The 12,021-nt window shown below is 34.8% G+C and overlaps 2 protein-coding genes across 2 annotated transcripts; both read right to left on the minus strand.

Annotated features, from left to right (window-relative positions):
* Window positions 1-174: 174 nt before the first annotated feature.
* Window positions 175-915, minus strand: LOC131673937 (uncharacterized). The gene has a single exon (XM_058952338.1). It carries the CDS (start codon window positions 913-915, stop codon window positions 175-177), a length of 741 nt encoding a protein of 246 aa, XP_058808321.1.
* Window positions 916-960: 45 nt separating this feature from the next.
* LOC131673942 (peroxynitrite isomerase THAP4-like) lies at window positions 961-1,427 on the minus strand. The gene is made up of 2 exons (XM_058952344.1): window positions 1,235-1,427; window positions 961-1,157 (listed from the first exon to the last, which is right to left on the minus strand). The coding sequence occupies exons 1-2, from the start codon at window positions 1,425-1,427 to the stop codon at window positions 961-963; spliced, it is 390 nt and encodes a 129-aa protein (XP_058808327.1).
* Between the last annotated feature and the right edge of the window lie 10,594 nt (window positions 1,428-12,021).

Below are 12,021 nucleotides of genomic sequence, written 5' to 3' on the forward strand. Positions count from 1 at the left end.
TAAAACATACAAATATGATATCGTCAGCTAATTTTGCATGTGAAGCAATTAAAGGTCCTTCTAATATTTTATATGTTTTACCTAAACCAATGATACGTTCAGCCCGGGTTCGATTCCCAGTCCCTGCTGATTGATACAAGATAAGAGATATATATACAGATAAGATGTGGGTGGTTATAATCCTCCTGGTGATGCACAAATTATTGTCTTAGCCGTAGGTTTATTTTTGTATGTTGAGAAAGTACATTGCTGTGTAGTTGGTACGTTAGGTTTTTGAATCTGAATTTCAGTGCCATCAACGATTCCTTTTGTGAAGCGAAATTTCTTGCGAAAATCATGGGGTGTAAAAAAGTCTACCAATTCTCTTGATGGCCACTGCGATACCTCAGACCATTGCAGACTCATAAACTTGATCCAGGTTATAAAAATATTAGCAACTTGTTTCACACATACATTGAAAAATAAGCCAACCTCATAGTATGTTTTATTCTGTTTTAAAATCATAAGCGTTAATAAAAACTGATCCACTACACTCATTTTAGGCTTGGTATAATAAATGTAATTGAGTTCATTCACAGCTATACCTAATGTTCGATAAACAAACATGAACTTGTCGTAGTTTTCCAAATCTGTATAGAAGTTAATAGCTTTTTTATTATCTTTAAAATTTTCCATGCGCACATTAAATGGATGCTGTGTTTTGATACCAGTATCAAAGTTCATATCAACTTGTTTCGTTAAAATGTTTCTTTCTTCCAGAGTTTCTGTATTACTGAATTCAGTTTCACTAGTCACAATTTCTACTTCTTCAATAATATTTAACAAATCTATTTTACTTTCAAATACTTGAGATTCACCTGCTATACACATATTGTTCTCACAGAATGAGCCACTATGACCGAAAGTATTATCCATGCTATTCAGAACAGTGCTCTCATCATTGATCTTCTCCAAGACACGCTAAATCAATTTCCTAATAGATTCTTCTGCTATGGTATCCACTAAAATACTTTCAATCAATAGTTTTATACTTCTTTCTCTTTCTATTTTCTTGTCTTTAGTTTTCTTCAATTTATTGTTGATAATTTTATTCCAGTTCCATGGAAACATTGAAGTTACAGCACCCTGTTTCAGCAACTTTCTTACATTTTTCCAACCTGTGAATTACATGAAATTAGTTTGATATTTTGTACTGTGTGGCATTTTATTGATAAACTTGAAAAAATTATCTTACCAGCCTTATTAAATACAAGAAAATCAGTTGGTTTCAAGTGATGATGACAAATTTTGCTCCATTTTCCTGGTGTCCAGTTTGAGCGTTTTATTTTTTTCAACCAAAGACTCCGAATGGTTGTATCTTTAGGAAATACATGTCCACTTGTAGAAATGTCATTTTTGCAATTGGGAACACAACAAACACCTTTCATTTTCCATAATTACTATTGTAATCACATGAAAAAACAGCTGTACATCTTGTTGACTCTTTGTAACTGTCTTTCAAGTTCATCGACTGGTTGCTCTATTTTGTAGGTTCAATCGATACGATAAAATATTATACTTTGAAATTAAATTTTTTTAATACAACTTGAACTTTTACAATTTAAATATCAGTAAAAAAATTTGATCACAATTTGCAAATAGCAAAATTAATTTTTAGCGAGATTTTAATCATTATATAAGGCATTAAACTTAATTGGTTTGTATTTGCCGCATTTGTACCCTATGTGCTTGTCAGCGCCCTCACAAGACAGAATAGCCCATATTGGAAATCCACTCCGGAAGGACACTTGCGGTGGAAGGCGAAAGTCAGATTCAATGTCTAGTACAATCGGTATTATAAACGACACACAGCTATACTACGAGGGTGGTCCGATAAGTACTTAGCCTCACCGTCCGATGGCGCCACTCTCGCAAAAGAAATATTCTATCACGTAGTACAACCTTCTCGATGGTTACTGTCAAGATTTCAGCCGGATCGGAGTTGTAGTTTATTTTTGAGAGCGTGTTAAAGCAAGTGTGTCCGTTGATTTTTGAAAAATGGAAAAAGAGCAGTATGGGTTGGTGATTGGATTCTTGTTTTGGAAGGGAAATTGCGCAGTGTAATCAAAAAGCGCTTGGATGCTGTGTTCGGTGACTCTTCTCCTTCGATGGCGACCGTCAAAAATTGGTTTAACGAGTTCCAACGTGGTCGCACGTCGATTTTTGAAGAGCCACGTCCAGGTGCTCCGAAAACGGCTACCACGGAGGATAACGTGACAAAACTTCACGATCTCGTATTGGCAGATCGACGATTGAAGGTGCGCGAGATAGCTAAGATCGTAGGCATCTCAAAAGACCGCGTGGGTCATGTCCTGCATGAAATTTTGGGCATGAAAAAGCTGTCGGCGCGATGGGTGCCGCGTTTGCTCACTTCGGACAACAAGCGCAACCGTGAGACAACTTCAGAGCAATGTCTGACGCTGTTTAAGCGCAATCCGAAGGAGTTTCTGCGTCGTTTTGTAACAGTCGACGAAACATGGATCCACTGGTATACACCAGAGACCAAGGAACAGTTGAAACAGTGGACTTTACCCGGCGAAAGTGCTCCGAAGAAGGCGAAGACTGCCCCATCGGCCGGAAAGGTGATGGACACCGTTTTCTGGGATTCACAAGGTGTGATCTACATCGACTACCTGGAGAGGGGCAAAACGGTCACAGGGCTGTACTATGCCGAATTATGGGGCCGATTCGACGTCGAATTGCAGAAAAAACGGCCTCATTTGGCGAAGAAAAAAGTGCTCTTCCACCATGACGACGCACCGGCTTACACCTCCGCCGTCGCCATGGCCAAATTGGTCGAATTAGGCTACGAACTGCTGCCCCATCCACCGTATTCTCCAGATTTAGTCCCGTGCGACTTCTTTTTGTTTCCAAACTTTAAAAGTCACTCGCCGGGCAGAAATTTGAGTCGAATGAGGAGGTAATCGCTGACACGGAAGCCTACTTTTCAGACCTCGAAGAAACGTATTTTTCAGACGGGTTTAAGAAGTTGGAGCATCGCTGGGCCAAGTGTATCGAACTAAAAGGAGACTATATTGAAAAATAAAACGCCACTTTTCCAAAATTTTCGTTTTTCTTTTGTAGGCTAAGTACTTATCCGACCACCGTCGTATACGACCCCTAATATCGGATGAAGGAAAACTTTTGTCACCTCTCTTTTTAGTTTTAAAGGAACAATCTGGCCAATTTGGACCAATTATAGAATCAAAATTGTTCAAACCTCAATATGTATACGTAGAAATACCTAAATGTGGAAAATTAACTTCAGGTAAGTAATAATTAAATATAATTTAAAAATAACAGAATGCTGGTAGAAAGAATGTTGAACCAATTCTTTTATTGCAGATCTTTTTAAAATTTGGTTGAAGAATATTTTTCATCCAAATGTTGGTCCTACCAGTATATTGCTGTTAGATTCTTGGAGTGGTTACTACGAAAAAGTAATTGAAAAAACTAGACCAGAAAATAAAATCATTAATGTTATGAAAATTCCAACTGGAACTACAGGAAAAATCCAACCATTCGATATATACGGATTCGTGTGTAGAAAAACTTTTTTTGATGTTTTTCAGATAACGTTATTTTAATGGATTACAATATGAATTTACATTCGAGAAATAATATTTTTAGGCTTCAGTCATTGGTTCATAACCAATTTTCGTCACCACGATATTTAAATCTTTTTAAATATTCTTGGTTTAAAAGTGGATATCTAAGAAAAACCGGAAAATTTGATAATCTGGTTGATTTCAGTTTCGGGGATTCTTGTAGTTCAAAATGCGAAATCGAAGGCAGCCAAAATACTGCAATTATACGTTGTGGCTAGTGTAAAAAGTGCCTATAATTAAAACATTTTTTGATGATTATCATTACTGTTCCGACTTTAACAAATAAAAAATGTTAAAAAATCGTTCCTTCTCAATTGTATTAAATTTTATAAAAGTTTATATTAGTAAGTGTGCAGCACTCTATCAAAAAATTGGTACAAACACAAATGAGTTAAAAGTAGAATCATGTAAGATAATATAGATTAATTATAATTTTCTCTTTTCATCAATTCTGTATAAAAATAAGATCTTTCACCATGAAGGGTTATAATAGGAATTCATATAAATTTTTCCAGTTTATTTTCATTAGAAACAGGAGTTGCAATGCCTATAATTTAATTAAAAACAAAGAAACTGTTTACCACTATTTTCTTTCAAAACATAAACATCTGCTCAAAACTAAACTATTTGTCCACTACGGAAATTCCTGTCATTTCTCACCTATTAAAAATAGGGGTTGCAACCCCCAAAAGTCAATGCCAACAGAATTTGTTACACTTTCGATAAGGAATATTACCCACTTTGTTTTACTAAAAACTATTGAGGATATATTTTAGCTTTTAAATGTGTTTTTAGAATATTTTTATTATAATAATATTTATAAAGCAGTAAAAATGAAACATTCGCTTTAAAATAATTTTAATATCGAAAATTCTAATTTTCATTAATAGGGGTGGTCCTCTAAAAATATTTTTTATTGAAAATGCTGGAAAACATAAATTTATTTTTTCTATTTTCTTTATAAATATAAAAATTTGGTTATAATTACACTCTTTTAAAAGTTTTTACTGCAGAAAATGATGTCAATTTTTGATTTTTCGTGTATTAAAAATAGCTGTTGCAACCCCCAAAAGTCAAACACACCAGAATTTGTTTGACTTTTCATAAGGATTATTACCCACTTTGTTTTACTAATTAATATTAACTAGAAGAAAAGTTATTTAAAAAATTGTTTTTTGGATTGAACTTTGAGGGTAGATGTCACCCCTTAAATATGTTTTTCCGCCGATAGAAAAATACCAATCTCTTGCTTTTTTAATGTACTACAATCTATACAAGAATTATTAAAATCGGTGAGTTCGAGTTGGGGACCTTCCTTGTTAGTTTTGCGCTCAAGCATGTGTATCGTTATCTCACGCTACCGTAGTTTCCTGGAGGTGCCATAAGAAAAAGTATAGTGTAAACAGGGAGAAAGAGAGTTGTTTTAACTGTTTATGAGGCGATGGCAGAGGTATAATCAACGAGTTTCTATTGCAAAATTCCAGCTGGAAATTTAGCCTGGATTTCTAGTTGGATTTCTATGTGAATATGTGTGGATTTCATAAGTATTTTCAAAAAATCTAAGTAGGTTTCCACGTTAAATCCATATGGATTTTCGGGAAATCCATCTCGACTTTCCCCTCAATCCAGGTAGATTTAGCCGTCAATTTATCTGGATTCCCAGTTGGATTTACAATGCAAAATTTAGGTGGATTATATGAGAAATCCAAGTGGATTTCAAACAAAATCTAGGTGGATCGCCGGTCAATCTAGGTGGATTCTATGAGAAATCCAGGTGGATTTTAAGCAAAATCCAGGTGAATTTGAGGTACAATCCAGCTGAATTTCTAGTTGGATTTACATGTGGATACGTGTGGATTCTATATGGATTTTCGAGTAAATCTAAGTGGAGTTCTTGGTCAACACGTATTGATTTTCAAGTAAATCCAGGTAAATTTCTTGTTCGACCCATGTGGATTTTCCAGAAAATTCAGGTTGATCACTCCGTTTTTATTTTTGTCCATACCTACTGTAGTAATATTTTAGTTAGTATCAATTTTTCAGTCAGTATCAATCCTATTAGTTAATTAACATACGCATTTAAATGAAGCCACTTCATCCATCATCAGATATGGAGTCACGATACGGGTAAGATTCACAACTTATGGTGCTCTTACTGACAGTAATACATGAAATTGATGTTTATTTTTCGTGATTTTTAGAAGTATTAATGGTTGACAACGATAAGGTTTTTATCTTGTAAATAACAATCATAAATTTATTTACAAGATTTTTCGTACAAACTATTATACTGTGATGGTAAACGTCGAATTAGCGCTAATAGCCTAACCTAGTGGCTGCCTGCGGGGGCAGCCCTTACCGGTATACGAAAAATGTGACGAGGGAATTTGGCACGCGACGAGGCGGAACGCGCGCTATTGAAAACGAACCAGTGCAGGATTAACTACCGATACGGAGAGCCGTAAGTGAAGGATCAGCCATCGACATGCTTAGCCGAACGTGCAGAATCAGCTACCGATACACGAGCCAAAAGTCGAGAGTTAGAACCCGATCGCAGAGCTGTGCTATTAAGACTTTTGACGTTTCCCCGAGTTTTACCAGAGTGTCGATACGAGCCGAGTCGGGGCTGCGATAGCGGTGCCTCCGCCTGCCTGAAAAGCGTGTGTGAGAGTGCGCGTGTGAGGAGTTTCGCCAGCGAGGGCGAAACCGAAAACGCGAGTTTCCTGGTATTAAAAACAGACTTTCCCGCAACGAGAGTGCGAATCGTTTCTTTCGTTCTTCGTACGACTGCAATAAAAGGTAAGCTGGCCAGCTTAATTTCGCAGTTGCGATATAATTGCTATACGACTAATCCCTCGATTCGACAAAAAGCGTGCATGTAACATCTCGGCAAACAAAGAGCGGCGAGCGATCCGACACTGCGTGTTGTTGTCGTGCGCGTGGCATGTAAACATAAACACGCGGGCCGAATTCAATGTAACATTAAGAAGTAATAAAAGTTCTCGTATGTGATATTAACAGTATTTTCGAAGTGTTCTTTCCGTGTTTGTAGATAGTTGGTTGACTGACACCCGTTCCCCCCTGCTCTCCGATTTTCGTGTCTGACGTAGGTAATTATACGCGCCTTTCAGTACGATTGCGCGAATAAATTAATTAAACGGTATTCACCCCGTTACAATACATATAATTTACTAATGTTGACAAGATAAATAATTACTATCGTATTTAATTGTGGTATATATGTTATTTCCAATACATTATAGAAATAGATAAAATATAACCGTTGCAGTCAATACTCAAGTAAACACATAATTTATCAATATTCTTCGTTTTTGTTATATTAATATTCAAGCTAATTTCAATGACTTGTTTTATGCAGTTTAATTCGTTACATATTGGATCATCATTTAGTACTATTTTCTTCTACATAGTGTACTCTTTACCGTCTTCAATATTTTTTTACTGCTGGATCTGAATCAAACTGCCATTTTTAGCATTGCAAGGGCATTATTTGATCTGTAAATAGTTTTTTACGTGTCTTAAATAAACACCCATCTTAACCATTTTAATGTAGGCTCTCACTCTATTTATTAGTAATTGTAACTGTTCAATGACTTCTTCATTTACAATTGTCCTACCAAAATATCTGTAAGTAAATGTAAGGGTCCTATCTACGAGTTATTTTCTTATTTCACTGAATCACTGCAACCCGCTCAACTCATGAATCTATTTACATCAATTAGCATATATTTTTTTTTTTATTTAACGTCGCTCTATTTATGTTCCATCAGTGCTAATCAGCGACGGAGGCTTGCAATGTGTTTGAGAACAAAGCACATGAAACTCTTTTTTTCAGTGGTGCTTGTATCAATAAGCAGGGGCTGGGAATCGAACCCGGGCCTACCGGGTGCAAGTCCGTCGCCCTACCGACCGAGCCATTGCAGGCCTCAATTAGCATATTAAACAGCGCCACCTCACATATTATTTGATTGTCTTACTACCAGAGTCAAATTTCATGACCATATAAGGAGCGTGACGTAACATCCTTATAGATATAGATATAATAGTTTTTGTTATTTTATTAAAATATGTTAATTAAGAGTAATTTTGATAAAACAAAGCATTTTTTATATAGATTTTAGGGCATAGATTTAGATTATAATAATTTTAATTGCGTTTAATTATTAAATCATATTGGATTTTAATATGCAAAATTAATTTGTTTATTACATTGTAAATATTAATTAACAGAATAATGCGAATACTCTAAATTCATGATGAATATTTTAGAAACATGAGTAAGAATTGGTTTCGTTGATAACAGTTTAATTATTATTGTTATCAATAAATTGTAACGGGGGAGATAAATCTGAAAAATGAGAAATTTATTTAAGAACAAATACCCACGATGCAGAGCAAACCGCCGCTCCGTTAAGCACGTATGATAGTACGTGTATTCGCCTTAACGTCAGATGATTTATTCTAGTTGTCTTCTATCAAACGGAGTTGAACTCACCTTAAGTCACGTCTCATGTGACACTCGACGAGTTTTAAGTGTGTGTGACTTTACTCCTAATCTTCTTAATCCCCTAGAGTTAATCAGATTAAAACCTAAGCCTTTTCCAATTACTTAAGCTACTAGGAAAATTAAATGAAGTAAACGACGAATAAATTTAATAAACTTTAATTAACAAAAATCACTACAGTCTTTGTAGGGCCGAAAGACTAACGCTCGCGAATAGGATTTTACAATTAACTATTTTCCGTGAGAAAGAGAGAAAGAGAAGATTCAAATATTACCACGAACTAACGCTCGGCGCGAATACAAAAAATAACCATATCACGAATATACAAAATATCGAAAGTATTTTGTATCGCTTTATATGACGGGAGGTGCACCTACCATGCGGTGCAATTACGGTGATCAGCCGTAATTGTTGTTGCAAAAATCCCAACTGCCGCTGCCCCTCTATTATCAGCTGCGCTGCCTCAATTCGCTTTTATCTGCTGCTTCTGCACCGCTGCTTGCTGCTGCAATACTGTCGTTGCAGACACGTACGTAATTAACCAAAGAAAACTTTATTCGGCGGAAACAAAGTGCGAAAAATAAATCGGCGGTAACTCCTGTTCACAGCTGAGGCGTAACGCTTATTCAAAAGATCGCGCGCCCCCTCTCTCTCTCAATAGTTCGAACTAACGCGCGAGAAGCAGAATCGCGAACGGTTTGATTAATTAAATCGACTACCGTTGCAAAATAAATAATTAATAATTTATTTAAACAAAACAGTTGTATATAGATCGAAAGCGTTAATGTTGTACATAATAATGACAACTTTATAATTTATTAATCTTAATTAATTAATCTAGTAATTATATAATAAGATTTTAGAAAAAACTGTTACAAATATGAAAATTTATTATAATTCAAATGTTATTAACTAAATTGAGTAGTTGTTTTTAGAAATTACTTCTACTATTAATAAACTATTAATTTATGTAAAATTTTATTATTGTTTTATTGTAAATATTGTGCTATTACATTAATTAACTTTAATAGTTAATAACTTTTGACGATACTTTTTGCGATAATTGTAAATTATTCTAAAATGATCAATATCTACTTTTGGAAAGTTTATATGTTTTAAAATTTCATTATTATTGCTTATTCATTTGTTAATTTAGAAAATTTATTTCTCAAAATTACGTAAGCAACTCGAAGAGAGCTGTCCTGCGAAAATAGGCGGGAAAATCTGTGTATAAATATGCTGATTTTTGCACAGGCTAGTATTCACTCCTACCCTTGCAAAACGAGTGCATGAGATTGAATAAACTTGGCTAATACCTAAGTTCTTTCTCTCATAGTGATTAACTAAGCAGATCCTCTCTTTTCCTATTACAGTTCGTGCTCGACTCATAGAACACTTCGTGCTATGAGAAACTTGGGCTGAATTATATCCTTTATAAGAAAGACTTAAGCTCTGCTTATGAGACAATTCGCACCATAAAAAACTAGGGTATAGTCTATCTTTTCCTTGAAATCTCATTTATATAATCATATATATTATTTATTACTTTATTTCATAGTAATAATTAGAATCGTATTGAAAAGAAACGAATTCCTACTCATTAACGCGACAGACCACGAGAGTACGAACTATAATATAAATAATAAGTGATACCAACTATAACGGTCGGGGCCGTTTTCGCGGAAAATTGCCCGCGCACGAGGCCGAGCATGGCCAAGCGGGCAAGCGAGCGTGAAGCGAAGCAGAGAGAGAGAGGGCGAGACTCGAGGAGGCGCGTGCCGCGGCGGTAGAGTAGCGAAGCAGCGAAGAAGAAATTGTTGACAGGCCGCGAGAATAATTTAATTATTTTCCGGGCCGTTACACAACATCACATAAACTTTACAGTTTTTTGATAAAACTCATTTTGTAAATATCTCACATACTCTAAATCTTGTTGAACCTTCATAAGTTTTAACGTGTTTTTTTAATATCAGTATATATTCTCTTCAAAACTTACATGCCAACACACCTGACTCGATTAATACATGCTTGGTAGCAAATATAGTTCGTTTTAATTTCCCATGGCTTAATTGGAATACATAATCACACCACTATGCGTATACTACGGACTCCAGTCAGCAACACTCTGAGTTAAGTGTAGCAGTTGATGAACGTTCAAAGTTCATCTTCTCCATATAGGAGTTATACGTTGAAAACAAATTTTTTCAGCAATGAATCTGCTCTCCGTAACTACGTGATGTTTGATCCATTTTTGAATAATATATAAATAATATGTTTCTACTAATAGAGACCAATGATTCATATAATCTTAAAATTCAGAACTGTCACGTGATACATATTTCAATATTGGTAGACTAAAAAATAATCCAATTTAACCATTCTAACGCTTTCCAAAAAGCCCGATTATTTAAATAACGCGACAATCGTACAAGTTACGTAGGCACTTTGAAGTTTTTAATGTATTGATCAATTACCTTTATTTTATTCATCGAAATAGAGTATGATTTACCAGATGAAGCTACCCAATAGTTGCAGAATTGGCAATTTACACCTCTATCAACGTTGTGCAGTGGATCTAGGACAAACCATCAATTATGTTGAAACCGTTCGCAAGTAACAAACAAGTTACGTTTTTGATCCTAAAAGTAGGAGCATTCAATTCAACTGATCTTTGCATGAGTTCAATTGTGGCATTAGCTGTTCTTCTTTCAGGATATTCGTCCAGTGTAGAATACTTCATAGTGTATCCAGTATCGTGTCGAATATGAACACCTGGATGCAAACACCAATTGCAGCCGTAATAGTCATTGAATTGAACGGTGCCCTACATAGGATCCCGTGCGACAGCATCTACACAACAACATAATGCATAGAGATACAGATTTTTAATTTGATTTCGCAGTTGATTTCTTATATCGCTTTGCGTAAATTTTTTTATGTACGAGTTAATACTCGTAATTAATAAAAGAATGTAGAAAATATGTCATATTTGGCTTGTCACGTCCAAACCACAACGCTCAAGTTATGCTTTTTATGGAACGAATATGTTCCGGTACTTTATTTACAATAACTTCTATTGGTCATATCGAACATTTAGAACTTTTAAAAGTTGGAGATCTATCGCTATTAAACGTAACACTAATATAAGACTTTCTACGCTCGACTGACAACGATGTTACAAATTTTTTGTATTCTTGATCATCGGAAATATCTTTAAAATTAACAGTACGCTTTTTGTTACATCGGGATACAAGATCAATATAAAAATCATATTTGGCTTCGACCAGATGTTTTATGTTATTTACGACATCGATAATTACAAAATAATTAGTGTACGATGAATCTTTCAAGTTTGTCTTCATCGCAGATTTCACAAAATATTGTTCGTTGTTTCTTACTAAATATTCCGATGAATATATTACACATTAGACATACAGCGTAATAATCTACGAGTATACCATCTTCTGGATTGAATAGGCTATCGACTTCATAACGATTCTCGAGGAAAATTACTTTGTTAAGAAACATATTTTGCATTTTACAAATCTATTATTCCCGTATTCGAGATATGATATTTTTTCGCAAACTTCATTATGGATAAAATTATTTCTACTTTACTAATGCCTATTTGTAGAGGTTCGACTGTATTGTATTCTTCATCTCGTATGATGTCATCTAATTTTTTAAATTTACATTTGTCAATCTCATTGTCATTAATAGACAGGTTATTAAAATCTTCTTCTTCATCAATACTATTTTTAAAGTCATCGATATCTTCTGATATCGGATAACTGTCCTAAATGAATGAAACAACTGGCATTAATTAATAACGATAACGCCATATGTAT

The sequence above is a fragment of the Phymastichus coffea genome, unplaced genomic scaffold (genome assembly GCF_024137745.1).
Source record: "Phymastichus coffea isolate CEN01 unplaced genomic scaffold, Cenicafe_Pcof_1.1 PCOF00014, whole genome shotgun sequence".
Lineage (NCBI taxonomy): Eukaryota > Metazoa > Arthropoda > Insecta > Hymenoptera > Eulophidae > Phymastichus > Phymastichus coffea.